The sequence below is a fragment of the Rhinolophus ferrumequinum genome, chromosome 6 (genome assembly GCF_004115265.2).
Source record: "Rhinolophus ferrumequinum isolate MPI-CBG mRhiFer1 chromosome 6, mRhiFer1_v1.p, whole genome shotgun sequence".
Classification (NCBI taxonomy): Eukaryota; Metazoa; Chordata; class Mammalia; order Chiroptera; family Rhinolophidae; genus Rhinolophus; species Rhinolophus ferrumequinum.
Genome location: NC_046289.1, coordinates 33,361,048 through 33,378,882, shown reverse-complemented (window position 1 = coordinate 33,378,882; position 17,835 = coordinate 33,361,048). Strand labels below are relative to the sequence as shown.

The 17,835-nt window shown below is 36.7% G+C and overlaps 1 protein-coding gene across 2 annotated transcripts in view; it reads left to right on the top strand.

The window, feature by feature from the left end:
- The first annotated feature begins 1,570 nt into the window (after positions 1-1,570).
- The window catches only part of SNAPC1 (small nuclear RNA activating complex polypeptide 1), a 30,230-nt gene continuing 13,965 nt past the window's right edge, over positions 1,571-17,835 (top strand). For both annotated transcript variants that reach the window (XR_004423309.1, XM_033109472.1), the window contains exons 1-8: positions 1,571-1,813; positions 3,980-4,139; positions 4,300-4,440; positions 5,777-5,881; positions 10,130-10,288; positions 11,791-11,859; positions 12,576-12,638; positions 15,848-15,998. Coding sequence is in view for 1 of the 2 variants with exons in the window: in XM_033109472.1 (XP_032965363.1) it covers positions 1,686-1,813; positions 3,980-4,139; positions 4,300-4,440; positions 5,777-5,881; positions 10,130-10,288; positions 11,791-11,859; positions 12,576-12,638; positions 15,848-15,998 (976 nt within the window). In the remaining variant the exon portion in view is untranslated. The remainder of the gene's footprint in view (positions 1,814-3,979; positions 4,140-4,299; positions 4,441-5,776; positions 5,882-10,129; positions 10,289-11,790; positions 11,860-12,575; positions 12,639-15,847; positions 15,999-17,835) is intronic.

The following is a 17,835-nucleotide window of genomic DNA, read 5'->3' as shown; positions in this document are numbered from 1 at the left end:
ACTGATGGTGAAGTGTAAATCAGTTCAACCACTCTAGAATAACAATTTGACATTATCTTTTAAAGTTTTACATTTACACCAATTATCATCCAACAATTCCACTTACAGGTTTATATATTCAAGACTGCTGTAGCATATATGTAGAATTGCCATATTTAGCAAACAAAAATAAAGGATGCCCAATTAAACTCTATTTAAGATAAACAGTGAATAAGTATTAAATTGGATCTGAAATTCAAATTTAATTGGGCCTCATATACTTTATCTGGGAATCCTACAAAGAAGAGGAGGCATGTACAAAAGTGTTCATAGCATTGTAATAGCAAAATCTGGAACCCACTTAAATTTGCATTGAGGAGATAATGGAAAAACTGTATACTTACACAATGGAATATTAGGCAGTAGTGAAAATGAATGAACTACATACAGCTCTGAGTAAGAACATGAATGAATCTTAGAAACATAAAATTTAAAAAGCAACTCAAAGAATATATATTGTAAATTGCAATACCAGTTTTGGTAAAACTCAATACCAACCACAACTAAACCATATATTGTTTAGAGATCTATACACATGTGATAAAGTGTATACAAGAGAATGGGGAACAAAATAAGTAAGGCAGTTGTTATTAAAGTAATGTAGAGGTAGGGGAATAAAAGAGGAATTCACAGATTAATGTGACAGTGTTGGTAATGTTGTGGTTCCTACACAGGCAGAACGTACACAGATGTTCGCTTTACTGCTATGCTTTTCTCAGACATGTTACAGAGTTATTCTGTGTACATATTACATAAAATTTTAAAAAATAGATCAATGATCAGGAAAGTTAAGTGAGTTAAACTTGACTTCCTTTTACAGACAGAAAGCCCAATGCTTTTATATTAGGATACCTCTCTAAAAGAATAAAAATAGCATGCCCTGCAATTAGAGAAAAGGTGAAAAGTACAGACTACTACACACTATCTAGCTCCAGGGTAAGTAAGCTAAGAGGCAGAGTGTACATAGAAAGCCAATGCAGCCAATTAATCAGTATATATAAAGTATATACTTTCTGCTAAGCATTGTGCGAGATTGTAACGTAGGGGTGGTGGGTGGTAGTGAGATGTTGACAAAAGAGCTTTTCAAGGGTGGTTGCAAAAGACTGCTAGTGCTACAGAGAGAGCATAAGAGAATGAGTCCAGTCCATTCGCTAGTAAACTCTCTTTTTCAGATCTTCTTTCCACTAGGGGGTGAGTTGAGGCTGGGAACTGTTCTTTCCTAGCTCTAAAAGTTGACTTCTGTCACTGTAAGGTCTCTAAAGGGCACTCACTGATAGTAAGGGTAAAGCCAATTTACATAAGCTAGCCTAATGTAAACCTAAAATCCTTCTTGGGGTCACAGGACACTTGAGATATAAACCTCTTCAGTGAAATTAAAAGGGCTGATCTTAGTCCTTTAGGATTTAGGTGAAGGGGAATTGAACTGGTTTAAAAAAAAAAAAAAAAAAAAAAAGTATGCGTTCACGCACGCGCAGTAAGCATCGCGACCACTCTCTTGGGTCAGGCTGGAGGCGGAGCTAAAGCGGCCGGATACCACGCCACGGAGCGCGTGTGCGTCACATCTTAGGAGGCGGGCGCGTCCCGGCTAGGTTTCCTCGGCGACCGCCGGGGTCCGCCGACTCGCGGTGTGTCGGGGCTTTGCAGACATGGGGACCCCTCCAGGCCTGCAGGCCGACTGCGAGGCGCTGCTCAGCCGCTTCCAGGAGAAGGACAGCGTGCGCTTCGAGGACTTCACGGAGGTCTGGAGGAGCATGAAGTTCGGGACCATCTTCTGGTGGGTGATGGTAGTCCGCTACTCGCCTCCCTCCCGGCGTGTGCTCACGCGGCGTAGGAAGGTGCACGCCCACCTGCCCCCGGCTTCATGGCCTCTGGGAAGGGTGGAGAAAAGCCGCAGTCAGAACGCGCTACCTCGGTCTGTTCTGGGCCTTCTCCTGAGCTCAGGCTACGCACTCTCCGGGGCGATTTCATTGGTTTCGGTTGCGTCCTCTTTCCGAATATGTATTTCTGCCTGGCGGCTCTTGTAAACTCTCCTCTCTATCTCCACTGCCCCATCCTGACCTAAGTCACCGTCGTTTGCCCTCCTCCATTCTGTTCTAGAACCCTATGTTTCAAAACAAAAGAAACACCTAAGCGAAGACAAAACGGCACAATTAAATTCATTTTACATACAACCAGAGTTATCTTTCTAAAGTGCATTTTGATCATGCCATTGCCCTGCTTACCACGTTTCAGTGGTTTTCATTGCTTTTGGGATGCAGCTCAAATTCCCTAACATGGCTGGCAAGACCCTCGGTGACTGGCCTCTGCCAGTCTCTGCAGCTTCATCCACCAGTGCCCTCCATTCACTCCCTTTCTTGCTCCAGCGTCTGTCTGTGGCCCTCTACCGGCGTTTCCTCAGCCTGGAGTTTTCCCCTAACTCCCTTTGTCTGACCGTCTTATTCTGCACTCAGCTTTAAGCTCAGTGAAGCCTTCCTAGACTAAGCAGGTGTTCTGCTCGTTTTTTCTGTAGCATTCTGCTTATTTTATCTCTCGACTTACCACACTTTAAGTGTGTAGTTCAAAAGGCAGTGTAGTGGTTTAGAGCACAGATTATGGAGCCTAACAGCTACCTGAATTTGAATCAGAGTCCACTAACTGACTTTTGGTAGAGTACTTGCTTGACCTTCCTGATCTGTAACACAGGGACAATGAAAATACCTCATAATGCAGTTCTGAGGATTAAATGAGCTAATATGTGTTAAGTGCACAGTAAGTGCTCAGTAAATGTTCATTATTTTTAATTTTCCCTCCCCTGGACAGAGCTCTGTGAAGACAGTGACTGGATGAATCTGGTAGCTATTAGCATAATAAATACAATATTGAAAGGCTAAATCATTGAATGAATGAGTTCTTGTGATTAAAACTTTGTTTTGCTGAATAAAATGTAAAAGCTCTCTTTTTTTCTCTCTTAATGTAATATAATTACCTACGTAATTTGTGCATCACAGGGGATGGAAGATGGAGAGCTGTTTGTTATATACAGTTAATGAAGGGAGAGAAAACTAATATCTAATGTATTTAATCCATAGAACAACTCTGAAAAGCAAATATGATAGATGTTTTATTGATGAGGAAATTGAGGCTTAAGGAGGTAAAGTAATTTCTCCTTGATCACTCAGCTGGTAGGTGGTAGAACAGATACTGAAACATATTTGTCTGTTTCTAAAACCCATGATTTTTCGTTGTATCCCTTTTGAGAAAAGTGACAGGTCAGGCAAATTTTGCAGAGGTTTTAGCTAATGAAAAAAGTAGAGACCACTTGAAGAGTGGTGGTTTTTCTTTAGAAATTGCTTTGTTGCCTATATTACGGTAGGCATTTTGTATTCTTTTACTAAATTTATTATTTGAAGAGCCCAGGCTTTGGGAGCATAGTGGAGTCTGCTTTCCTAGCCTGCTCCTTCTTTACTTTGGTGAGCTTTGCCCTGCAGAAATGGAAGGAGTGGGTGGGTTACATTGTACTGTGCTGTCTAACTTTTTTAATCTAGGTGTCCCAAGGACAAATGATGTTTAGTGTGAATCCCTGAGAGTATTGCAATAGGAAAATATCCATTATGTATTAAAATGTATGTAACTTTTGTATTTTATTTTGTAACCTAACCATAGTTATTTTCACATACTAAATGTTGTACATTTTTAAGTGGGAATAATTTGTAACCTCTCCCCTTTCGCTCCCCAACTCAGCAAGTCACGTTGATGCTTTATGAAGATGCATCATGTTTACCTAGTGTACGCCCGTGCCTCAGTGGAAGAAACACAGCAGAAGATTAGATCTTTGTGCTTGAATCATAAGGGATCAGATGTGGAATGCTCATCCAGTTTTTAGCAACAGCTAGAATATACCTCTTCTAATTTTTGTTCATTGCTTATTAAATTCATAATATATTTTCTCTTTGTTTTCTAGTGGTAGAATGAGAAATTTAGAAAAGAACACGTTTACAAAAGAAGCTTTAGCTTTGGCTTGGCGATATTTTTTACCTCCATACACCTTCCAGATCAGAGTTGGTGCTTTGTATCTGCTCTATGGATTATATAACACCCAACTGTGTCAACCAAAACAAAAGGTAATATTTGGTGAGTTGTTTTCCCCCAACAGAAATATGAAACAGGTACAATATTTTTGCAATAAACTGATTTAAATAGAAGTGCCAGTGTTTCAAAATTATAATACATTTGTGAAAGAAGGTTTACATTTAGTAACGTTTTTACCCGTTTTGTTTGCAGATTAGAGTTGCCCTGAAGGATTGGGATGAAGTTTTAAAATTTCAACAAGATTTGATAAATGCACAACATTTTGATGCAGCGTATATTTTTAGAAAGCTACGACTAGACAAAGCATTTCACTTTACAGCAATGCCCAAATTGGTATGTTACTAAAATAGATTGTTTTTTTTCAAAATGAGAAATTATGCTTCATTGTCCAAAAAGTACCTTTGTCTCCATAAAGTGGAAAGGATATTATATAGTTTCCAATGCTTATAGAAAAGCTTCTTAAAATAGGAGAATATGCTTTCTGATTGCTTTTTGTTGCAAACAAAAATTCAGCCTTTGCTTCTAGATGCACTGCATTTCTGGCTGCCATCTGTTAAGCAGATTGTTAGAAAAGGAAATGGAATTCAGCATCTACATTGGCTCATTCCTTTATTCACATATCAGAGCTGGTGAAACAGGACCAAGGAATTTACTTTTTTAGCTTAAGTAATAAAAATTTATTAAGAATTCCTGGGATGGTGGTTATCGCCTCCCAACCTCAAGGGAGGAGCCAGCACTGTAGGAAATCACTGAGAAATCATTCCCGGCCAACACTGGGAAGAAGAAAGTCATTCCCTTGAAAACGGGTCATTCTTCATTCATCTGAGAAGGTTTGGGAGGGCGGATGCAGAGGGGACCATCACATACTAGGGGTGGAGTGGAGGGTTGCTCCTCAAACAGCAGGGGACAAACAGATCGACTTCTCTGGGGGTTAAATTCTTGGTTACCAAGCTCATTTCTTAGCCTTGATGAGGCTGTCTCTTCCCCGGGTGAAACTTTCATCCTGTAGGTTCAGCACAAGGTAGTCAGCAGTGAGATAGAAATGATTCTGTGATGTGGCAATCATCTTGGAGGTGTTCTGGGCTGCCCGAATCCTTGCTCAGTGCTTCTCCAAGCACCTTGGTCGCTTCGGCCTCTTGCTGGGCCTCACCCTTGGCCTGCACAATCTGCTGCCAATCTGCTGCTGCTTTTCCTGCTCTGCTTTTTCCACCAAGAAATGGGCCCGCTGGGCCTCCTGCTGGGCCACTTGTTTGGCTTCTCCAGCAGCTGTGTGCTCTGGGCTAAAGCTCCGCTCTGACTATGTCAGAGGACCAAGGAATTTTAATGTCAGTTGGTGAAAAGTTGAAACTTCCACTAATAAAATAGGATATGTTTTTGATCTTTTGACAGTTGAGACACTAGATTAAAAGAGCATTAGGTTCTGGTTCTAGCTCTGCCATCAGCTGGCAAATTATGGAACTTCTCTGACTCACCTGACTATGTAAGCATGTGGCATGGCACACCTTCAGAGTTATTTCAGAAGTATAATAGTCTTTGAAAAATGGATTATTTAATATACATTTAGCGCTGTTTTTGTTTCATTAATGTTTACTGATAGACAATTTTTACTGCTCTCCCACTTTTTTCTGTACTTAAAAAGATACTTTAAAAGATACTCATTATCATACAGCTGTCATACAGAATGAAGAAAAAAATTCAGCGAGCTGAAGTTACGGAAGAATTTAAGGACCCAAATGATCGTGTAATGAAGCTTATCACTTCTGATGTATTAGAGGTAAATTTGCTTTTATTCTCTTGAAACTCCTTAAAAATTGTTTCATTGTAAACTATATATTGAGGTTATACCTTCATCTACTAGATTCTGAAAATTTTTCTAATGATTTTATCCAATTATAGAATGCCTATTTTCTCTAAAGTATTAGAAATAATAATACATTCTAAATATATAAAAATATATGGAATAAATCTTGAAACACAGAAAGAAACAGAAAGATGTAAAAGACTGGAGTTGGACTCAGGATAATTAGATGGAAATATGGAAGCCACCATTTGTATTTGACTTTAGATAGATTATAAAACAAGAATTTGAAGTGACTTTATTTTTATTTTATTTATTTTTACAATATGTATTCATTTCCTGAGTTCCTTTTTACAATGCTTATTTAAAATCCCACCACTGTAAAACAGGCTATTCTGATAAAACAAAAATTTGAAGTCAAGAATTATGCGTAAGAGGTACAGTCTTAAAACAGCTTTACCATCTAATACATTTTGGTATTTTATGTGACTTATACAGTATTGAGAAAAAAATGTTTCACATGGATAAGTAGTGATACTCACTTAGAGAGTTTTACATGCATAGAGAAACATTCCCCTGAGGTTAAAATAAAACCCCACCACAGGACTACAGCCTTCTAATCAATGATACACTCTCATTTCAAAAGAATGGATATATATTACATGGAGAGAGAGAGAGAGAGAGAGAGAGAGGCGATTGCAGAGAGAGAGAGGGCGCTTGCAGGAAGCAGTGAGTGTGAGCAGCAGCTGGGGGCGTCTTGGCCATGTATTTTAATCTCTTTGAGCCTTAGTTTCTCACTTCTTAATATTAGGATTATAGTCTTTATTTCATCCAGTTGTGAGAATTGAAACCAAATTACACCTGAATAGTTCTGATAGTGGCATATGGCCCATGGTAGACTCTTAATAAATGTTACTTTTTTTTTTTTGGTCAACTCTATACAGTCTTTTCTTATGTGTATCAGGAGAGAAAGAGGGATCAGATCAAATGCCTTTATTTTTGAGCAAGAATTATTAATCTTTGATTATTAATTATTAATCTGGGGTCCATAGATAACCTTCAGATGGTCCATATGTCCCCTCCCCCCCCAAATTGTATGATAAATTGAGTGTCTTACTGATGCTTGGTTAGGATGAGGTACCATAACTGTCCTAAGATTCTCAAAGGTGTTCATGTTCCAAAAAGGTTAAGAATTACTGCTTTAGAAGGACATTGTTTACTAAGTGTCTAAAGACACAGCATAGTGTAGGAGCTATATGGGATGTTTTGCATAGATTATTTTACTCCTTGCAACATTCTTACAAAATAGGTGTTTTAGACATTTTTTAAATTATTTGTTAATTTTATAAACAGTAGGTGTTTCTGTCCCTGATTTAAAGTTGAGGACACTGAAGCACGGATATTAAGTTAGGAAGTGATGGAGCCAAGTTTTGTATGGCTGCGGTGCCCAGTTGTTGGACAGCAGAAGGCCTGGTCTGAGCTGGGCCTGGGCTTAGAAATACGCACATATATCATTCAGCAAACACCTGAGTGAAGGGTAATAAGAACTAGGATCTTTGTTCTCTAGCAGCTTGGTGAAAAAGAGGTAGGAGAGATTATATGTAGAAAAATAAATGTGATAAATGAACTTTGTATAATAGAGAGAATTTGTATTTTGTCTTCTTGGTAGTGGGGAGTTATTTAACAGTTTTAGAGATTGGAGAGACTTAAAGTATATATTTAGATTTAGGAAAGGAGCCAGTCAGAAGGAGAGGTTGTGTAAAAGAGAAGGAGCCAGATTCCTGTTATGGAGGAGTCAGGTGGGTCTGTTAGTGGTTCCCTGGTGGAGAGATTAGTTTTGAGCAGGAGAAAGCACACTTCTTCCTTTGAAATGTGAGGGAAGGAGGTGAAAATGGATTCATATAATTGTGAAGAAGAGAAATAGAAAGAAAACAGACCTGGTAGCCTGAATTTGAAGAGAGGGCCATGGGAGTTCAAGGAACTGTGAATTGAGAAAGTTTAGAATAGCCATTGTGCAGAATGAAAGATTTTGGGTATCAAAAAGGATTTACCAAGAAGTACTGAAGTGAATCATAGAGAGAGAGGCAGAGGATGTTTTAGAACAGCAAGACATTGTTCTATCAATATTCTCCTAATGAAAAAAGATGATTTGAATCCAGTTGGTATAATTTTTGATTGTTGACTACTATGGTGGTAGAATGTTCATTTTTTTCCAATATGCTTTCAACGTGCTTTTTTATTTTCAGTTCTTTTACTGTTAGGTTGGTGCAAAAGTAATTGCGGTTTTTGCAGTTATTTTTAACCTTTTAAAGCACAGTTACTTTCGCACCAACCTAATACAATATGTTGAATTAAAGGTTCCTCTGTTTTAAAAAAGTGTGTGTATCAGCACACAGGTATGAAAGATTTTAGAGAACAAAACTGGGGTGATGCATAAAGGCCTGTTATTTTAGGGTGATTGGAGAAGAGGGTCAGAAGGGCTAGACTGTGAAATGTCTATTCCTGAAAGCTTCTCGGAATGAAGTAGTCTGCATGATGTCATCCTGACTTTATCTCTAACCTTTGGCTTGCCACAGATCTGCTTTGAGAGCCTTTTCCTCAATAGCTCTGTTGACTCTATTCATCTATTTGGCATAGCCTTTGACCCAGTCTCACTGATAATCCTAAATTTAATACTTTTCTACTTTCCATCTACTGCTTGTAAATGTTATTAAGTCTAAATGTTATTAATTCTAACTCTGCTGCTTAAATATGACCTTGAGCTAATTGTTTCATTTGTGTCTATTTTTTCATTTATACAATTATTATAATGGCCATTATGTGTTGAGTTTTCAACATTTGCCAGGAATTATGTTAGATGTTTTATGTATGTTAGCTCACTAATCATCATAGTAACCTTGCAGAGGAGGTGTTATTTTCCTAGTTTTAAAAACAAGGAAACTGAGGCTCAGAGAAGTTAAGTAATTTGCATAAAGTAAGGTGAAGACACCAGATTTGAATATGCAAGTCTGTAGGGCTCTGAAGTCCAGACACTTTCCTTTATTTCTTAATCCTTTAGTTTCGTTTAGTGTTTTACATTATATAGAACATTCACTGTGTAAGTTCACTTACTACTATTACAGTGGCATTGGGTGGTGCTACTTATTTTGTACAAATGTGGAACGGGATTCTCAGATTGAGGGATTTGCTCAAGCGAGTGATCTAGCAGGTGACAGAACTCACGCTCAAAACCAGGTCAAGCTGATGGTCTTTCCCCTGCATTGTATTGTGCATAGTGAAATAATGGGAGCACAGCCCATTGTAAACTGTAAAAAGTGAGGGGCTCCCCATGTCGGGACACTGTTCCCCTTTGAAGATCCTGCATATGGGAGCACTCATCACTGCTGAGCATTTTCTGAGTCCTTGAGCAGATGGGTATGAATTCCATTAAAATCGACTCTAAATGAATTGAATAGCCTGACTGGGGATGACTCAGCAGTTGCAGTGGCCATCTATGAAGGAAGTGTGGGTAGTTCTCTGCTGGTCTTCGAGCCAAGCCAGTACTGGTTTTATCTGATTTCTTAAGTGGGCCTGCAGTGTACTTTCTTTCTCCTTACCCCACACAGACCTGCCCATTTGGCTGGAGGCTTGTGGGGGAGAAAGGTCTAATTAATAAATGATGTCTCAAATAGTGTCATAAATCCCCCTCTATTTCTTTTATTCCTGAATCTTAACACTGAAGTAATGATAAAGCTTACGGGGACAGGCACACAGGTTTTGAGATGTATTGAAAATCAGCACATCTCTGTGGAGGATTGCATAAGAGTCCTTATATAGGACTTTTCCAGCTGAACATAAATAACTGTATAATAAATAGCTTTGATGTGACAATGTGACATAAAAATTATCTGTTATCAGTAGTGATATTTAATGATCTGTTATACTACAAATAGTTTTTGTTACATCCTAAAATGCAATCTTGTGTTGATTAGTCTTTCCCCATACAGTGTATATTATTAGTTAATGTTTGTTGAGTTGAATTCCATGAATCCATTCCCCTGGAAAGCAGCCTCTTCATTAACAAAGTTGTACTATTTGTTTGCATGACTATATTATTTTCAGTATACAGTGGCATGTTATCCTTATCAACGCAGTCAGTTTGGAATGCCATTTTATTTTGTGTTGGTTTTCTCTTTAAGTTTCTCCTCTAAAGTTGAAATAAAAGACTCATCTTTTCACCTTTAGGAAATGCTGAATGTTCATGATCATTATCAGAACATGAAACATATAATTTCAGTTGATAAGTCCAATCCAGACAAAGCCCTCAGCTTGATAAAGGATGATTTTTTTGACAATATTAAGAACATAGTTTTGGAGCACCAGCAGTGGCACAAAGACAGGAAGGTATGTGACTGCTTGTTTGAGACATTACCTTTGTATTTGCGTTATGCACGGATGGCTAGACATGGGTGACAATCTTGAGACGTGGCTTAGCACAGCAGAGCGGCGATTGAGGGGGCTTCGCTTTTCTCTGCCACTTATTAGCTGTGTGATGTTACTTAACCTTATAGACAGGTTTTATGTATAATTATGTATATAATTAAACAATTATAATTAATAACCGTAATATTATATATAATTAAATAGTATACATTATATATGTACATATATAATTATAGGGGAATAAGTCATCTTGGTATACCCCTGATTTGTTGCAATCTTTATGATTTAACATTTTCCAGAGGTTGCACATTGGCAGTCTTTGGGCCAAATCTTGCACACAGAAGTGTTTTGTTTGACATAGCGTTGATTCTAACATTGTTTTAAAATTTTAAATTAGTCACTAACATTTAAATATTTGTAGACTTGTGAAATTCCAGATGTCCAACTTCTCTTAAAAATCAGGTTTGATAGCACTGGTTCCACTTTGCTATGTGGCCCCAGATGGCTGGACGTGAGTGGTTGCTTCTGTCATTGTCACAGAGCACATGCTTCTCTGCTTACCACATGCTCTTGGTTTATCCATTTATAGATCTCATCAACACAAATCTTAGTTTTCTGATCCAAATACTGAGACTAGAGCTACCCATATTCCACATTAACCTTTTCAGCTGGAGAAACTTTTTGACTCTGGAAACCTAAAGGCCAGCCTTGCTAAATTTACCTTTGAAACCACTACTCCGTCTTATTTTAGTGAATACTTCTTAAAAAAAAAAAAAAAAAAAGGTAAAAATAAGCAATTTCTGTTTGCTTACTATGTGTGAAATACTGTGTTAGTGTTTTCCCAAGTGCTAGATAGGTGTTACTATCTTACGTATTGTTTTTCAGAAAGATTTGTTGCCACTTTTTGACTTTCCATTATATAAAGAAACTGGCTCCAACTTAATTTTAGAAAAAGATATACAAGGAGAGTGATGAGATGACATTCTTGGGAAGAAGGAAATACTTTGCTTCCTTTACCTGTGTTTATTTTAAGGAGATAGCACATTTTAGAATGTATGAATATTTGAAGTGCCACAAATGGGTTACACAAATAATCAAGGCATTTAAGGTAAAAATCTGTTATAGTACTCTATTTTAATAATGCTCTTCAGTGAGCATTATTAAGACCTCTGAAAACCTGAAGGAAATGAGAATAAACCAGTTTTCTTAACTACCACATAAAATGCATGTTATCCTTCATTAAGAGGATTTAGGCATTTTATTGATGAATTTTAGAACTATTCTGAAACCTGACCCATGACCTTAATGTCATGTGGTGAAGCATGATGCAATAACATGAAATGATCTTCCAGTTTTTCAGTAATTAAAAGTAAATGATTTTCATTGTTCTGAAATTGATTTGTAATTACTTCTTAGATAATTTGAATTGTTAATGTGTATACATAAATTTTTTGCTCTTTTAGAATCCATCCTTAAAATCAAAAGTTAAAGATGGAGAAGAAAAGAGAGAAGGAAATTCACAAGAATCAGAGGTCAGAAAAATTCACTATATGTTTGTTTACTGGGCAGGAATTTGATTAGCTTCTTTTTATTTTATGTGTGGCTGTGATTCTGTATACTAAGCATTATGCTCCTTGGTCAGTATTGTAATAAATATCTTAGAAAATTCTGAAATGTGGGTTCTGTGAAGGGCTAGTCTGTTCTTTACTGGAAACCTTGTGAAAGACCACATCAGGTATAGATTGGGAGTGAGGATGTTGATGGTTTTTAGCAGAAGAAGGGAAGGATGATGGTGGAATGTGCCCTGAGTCCTTATAGGGGCGCAGCAAGGCTTTTGTAATACGCCTTTTCTCACTCCCTGTCAGCCTTTCAACCAGCCTGGAGCTCAAGCTACTCATTACTGCTTTCTGCCTCCAGAGTTGTAATCCATATCAGTGGATGAGATAAGGAGCCGTCTTTGGGCATAGACAGATGAGCAGGGGATGGCCTGTTCACCAAGGCTTTCGTTCTTATTTCCTCCTTAAATCCTGAATGAAACCAGTTAGTAGCTATGGGGATGGTATCATGGCACCTGCTATGGGAATGTGGTGTGTGTTTATGTGTCTTTACTGGACCCTCAGTATGTGTCCAATAAATGTTAGTTTCTTTTACCCTACCTTCTATCTGAAATCTTATTTCTGTGGGTAGTCATAATTTCACTTATCATGTGTTTTAACATTTTCCCCTTCCTGTTTGTTTTTACTTCCAGAGATGTGAAAGGGCAGAATCATTAGCAAAAATAAAATCAAAGGCCTTTTCAGTTGTTGTTCAGGTAAGTTATTTCCTTTTTTTAAGCTTACAAAGTTGTCTTTATTGGTTTCTTACTGCCTCACAGAGTGTCAGGGTCAACCCCTCCTGGTAATAGGACATTTGAGGAGATAAATACTTATTTTGTCCCCCACTCATCAGTAAGGGGAGGTTTAATAAAAATAGTAATATAATAATAATAATAATGACTGTAATCCGTAACAAAATATTCCCTATGATCTCCTAATACATAGTCTGTTGAAGCTTTGAGAAAAAGGACCCCTCTCCTATTTCTGGGAAGGGCCAGAGTGTGCTTGCAGACCCTCCAATCGTCCCGTTGGGTGCCCGTCTGCACCAAGTAGCCCTTATAAATACCCTCCCTGTCCCATCCCTGTTTAGGAAGTATCTTTTCTTCTGGACGGATTAGATGACCATGTCATGTGGCTCATGGAGCCCCTTCCTATTTCCAAACTCAACAAGCTCTTCCCCAAAGGGAAAGGACCTGTGGGTATATATTCCCCTAGTTTCCTCTCCCCTCCAGCCCTCAAGTTATTTTTTTAGTAAGGTAATTTAGAAATTGATTTGATGCTTTTTAAATTACATTTTTACTTTTTATCAAAGTAGTACATGTACATAGTTTTTAAAAAGTCTAATAATACTATGTAATTTATATAACCCAACAGTCTCTTGCTCTACCACTTCCTACCACTGTATTCCTAATCTTAGGAGGCAACCATCTTTATCTTCTCTTTTAGTTATTCTGGCATTTACCTGGAATTTTGATGCCATTGTTCTTTTTTTTTTTAATGCCGTTGTTCTTTATTGTCTTCCAGCTTTTGTATTCCTGATCATGGAAGGTTTTAGGATTTTTCTCCTTGTCCTTGGAGTTCTGAAATTTCATGATGATTTAACTTGCTATAGGTCTTTTTTCTTTCGTTGTTCTTGGCTCTCATGGTGGGCATATTTAGCCTTCAGTACTGAAGTGTTTTTTGTATTGTTTCTTGATAGTGTTCTTTGCTACATTTTTGCTCTTTTTCTTTTCTTGAACTTTTACTTTCTTATTTTCTTTCTTTTTCAATCTCTTTATTTTCAGGGAGATTTCTTAAACTTTATCTTTTGAACCGTTACATTGAATTTTTAAATTTCTGCTGATGTGTTTTCATTACTAAGATTTTTTTTTTCTTCTTCTCTAAATCAGTTTTCTTACTTAAAAAAAATGTGTTCTTTATCTTTTTTCCCCTGAATGCATTATCTTATCTCTTTGAGGATGTTAATTATAGTGTTAAGAAATTTCCTTCTTTTCCCCCAGAATTTCTACTTTTATTTATTTTAATCTCTGTCTTTAATTTTGGTGGCTTTTTCCAAATTTTTGAAGAACCTCAGATCATATTTAAGAGTGGTTATGTGGAGATTCAGCCATTAAACATCTATATTTCTTTCTCTTGGATCTAGTCATTTTTACCAGATGGCAATCTTCCATTCCCTGTGGGGGAGGAAAGTGGTATATAGGCCCAGCTGCTAATGTTTGGGATCCTATGGAGAGAATAAGCCGAGAAGCTTACCATTCCTAATGCAGGTTTCACTTAACCTCCCTATTTTCAGTAAGAGGCTGTTTTCCCTTCCTCAGCTACATTAGTTTCCTCAAGCGTACAGCTTTTCGGGTTTAGTCTCTCTAGGGAGCAAATATTTTTTTTCTTCAGGAGGAGGTCAGTTTAGTTTTGAGGCTGGGAAACGGGACACTATTCACTATGTAGATTTTCAACATATCTGCCCATTTTTCTTTTTAGTCCTGTTTCTGATGACTAATTCCTGATCCACTTGGATCAGCTTGTTTTATAGGAGTTTCCTCAATATAGGTGATACGGTTTCAGCTTTCTTCTTTCTTTTGTCAGGTGTCACTCACTTTCCCATCCCCCATTTTTTTTTTTTTTTACAGCTGCTTTGTTTCTTATTATGTGTGTTTTGTGAGTTTGTTCATTTTTGTTCCTTTACTCATTTTAGTGGGTTTTCAGGAGGAAGCACTGATAAATTTATATGATTAATCCCATATGTTATCCTGTTTTTTTTGTGTGTGTGAATCTAAGAATGTCTTTCTTCTGTGGGAAATTACTGTTTTTTCTGGGTGTAGAAATAAAAGGGAATAAATAAAAAAATTAAAAGTGACTGTGGATTAGTTAAGTATTATATTTGCTATACCATAGTAAATTGAGTACAAAATATTGTTGAATTAAAGCACCAAGAACAATAAATTAATTATTCCAAATTCTTATAAACCAGAACTATTTCCATAGTATATAGTGGTAATTGATGTTTAATGTATATCTTAAGACATTATGAAATAATTTTTAAAAATTATTAAACAATTAAATTATAATCCCCAAAAATTGTTATAAGTGTGTGTCATTGTGTAGTTTTAGTTTTTCTCCTTTATTGAGGTACAATTAACATAGAGTGCATGGTAGCTTTTAAACAATTGTTAATATCTACCTACACCGCATATATGACGTTAACTCTTGTGTTAGGTCTCTGCTTAAGCAAATAAGGGAATTCATTGACTGATGTAACTAAAAAGTCCGTAAACTGTCCCTCCATTTCTCACCTAAAAGGGAATAGATAAAAGGGAATATGTTGCTTTCACTGTGTCCAAGTGCTGTTCATGACAGCTCCAGCCTTGCATGTTTCCAGCTTTAGGTTCAGTGGAAACAGAGAATTTTCCTTCCTAACAGTTAAACAGAATTATAAAGTTGAGTTATATCAGCTATGAAACAGATCATATGCCCACCCCTGAACAAGTCACAGTGGCCCCTGGGATGTGAAACTCATTTTGACTAGATGGGGGCCACATGGCCCGACCTGGAGCCAGGCATAAGGTAGTTCCACTCCAAATACATGGTAGTAACCAAGGAAAATAAAATACTAGAAGAAGAGGAGAGAAGTTTGTCAGGCAGTGAAAAACAGTACTTGTCCTTTATACCTCCATTTCCCAATCGTGCAACCACAACTACATTTTAACCCATTTGGAGTAGATGGTGATGACGGCTGCAGGGAACTTCTTCAGTTGTAAAGATAAAAGACTATATACATGCGACAGGTATTAAGCAAGCCAGTATAATGGTAAAGTACTTTAGGACAAATATTTTTGTAAATTTGTCCTTATTTTTGTGTGTTTTGTCTTTATGTCAGTTGGATTCATTTTGTGATTCATTGTGGTTAATTGGGTTTCTGATTCTTAAGGCCTCCAAGTCCAGAAGGCATCGTCAAGTCAGACTTGACTCTTCTGACTCTGACTCTGCGTCTGGTCAAGGACAGATCACAGCCACTAGGAAGAAAGGAAACAAAGAAATGTTGAAATCAGCAGGAAAGAAGATGTCTTCCAGGAAAAGAGGTAACTTTTTAAAGTCTTTTTGAAACTCAACTAGGTTGAATGGGTCTTACTTACAATATCCCCTCACTTTTTTTTTCTTATTAAAAAGGATTAGATACTTGTTTGATTGGGAACATTGTGAAATTAAAAATAAATTAATTATATGTTTAGAATCTTAACTACTGAAAGGGACCCATAGGAGTCATCAAATTCGTCATTTCATAGATGATGAAATTTAGGCTCATGTAGATTAAATACCTTTTCCAAAAGTGCTATAGCTAGTTATATAATCAGTCTAGAATTTTCCAAGGCATACTTTATTAGTAATTTTTGTGAATTAACAAACTTATGTGTAGAATAAGGTATAAGTTGTGAAAAGAAATAACATTTTATAAACCATGTTTCTGTCTAGTTGCTGCACTGTTTAAGCTGTACCTGTTTTTCTTTTGAAATAGTGTATCTATAAAATTACCTTTGGTATTTGGTTCTTAAGAAGTAATTATATATATTAATAGTTTAATTTTTTAAATTTACACAAATAATATGTATTAACCATATAGTTGGAGTCTGATTAGCAGGCTCAGAGGGAAAAAGAGCATTAGAAACATTAGTAAATATTTAATGCCTAATATAAAACACACTCCTAGCTACTGCAGCAGTGTATGAAGATATATTACAGCCTTTTAACATGTGTTTTTCCCTATATTGAGGCAGTTGAGAGAGAATTGAAGTTAAATACTTTTAATATAGTCCAGATATGATTAAGTTCTGTTGCTTGAAGTGCAGTGAGAATTCAGAGGAGGAGGTACCACATTTGTTAAGGATAACCAAAAAAACTTCCAAAGGAAAATTTTTTTAGTTCTTTTTACAAAGCTAGCAGATATTGTGAAGAAAAGTGTTAGACCAATTTCACTTATGAGTGTTACTGAAAAAATCCTAAATTATATGTGTTAAAGGAATCCCAGATACAAAACACCTTGACTGAGTGCATTCATTCTAGGATGCGGGATGGAATCTATCAATATAATTTGCCATATTAAGTGGGTTAAAGGGCAGAATGTGAACTCATTGTACTACGGTAGTTACCCAAGAAGACATTTGATAAAATCCAACATACATTCTTGATTTTTTAAAAAATCCTCTAGTTTAGGGGGTCAGCAAACTTTCTGTAAAGGGCCAGATAGTAAATATTTTAGTCTTTGTGGACTTTCTGTCACAGGTACTCAGCTCTGCCTTTGTACGGTGAAAGTAGCCATAGATAATCCATAAACAAATGAGTGTGTTCCAGGAAATTGTATGTACAAAAACAGGTGGTGGGCCACATTTGTCCTCTGGCTATAGTTTGTCAACCCCTGCTCCAGATAAAACAAGTAGATGGTTATTTCTGTAACTTAATTTTAAGGAGTGTGTGTGTACAGTATGTGTGTCTGTGTTATTAGACCAAAGGCCACCTCATGTTTGATGGTAATACACTGAAGTATTACAATTTTATTTAACATTGCTTTTGAAGGGCCAATCAATGTAATTAGGCAGGAGAGTGAAGTGAGGTATAATTTCAGAAAGAAACGCTACAAAATTATCATGATTTGCAAATGATTAATTTTGTGCCTTAAAAATATTCTAAAGAGAATTTGCTGAAAAAAATTAGGAACAAAAAATTTTTAAGGTAAAATATACCACTACAGACCTTACATAAATTAAAAGGATAGTAAGGAAAAATTATGAATAATTTTATGCTAATAAGTTAGATAGCTCAGATAAAATGGATATATTTCTTAAAAGATAAATTTCCAAAACCAACACAAGAAGAAATAGAAAATCTAAGCACTTCTATGTTTAGTAAAGAAATTAAATTCCT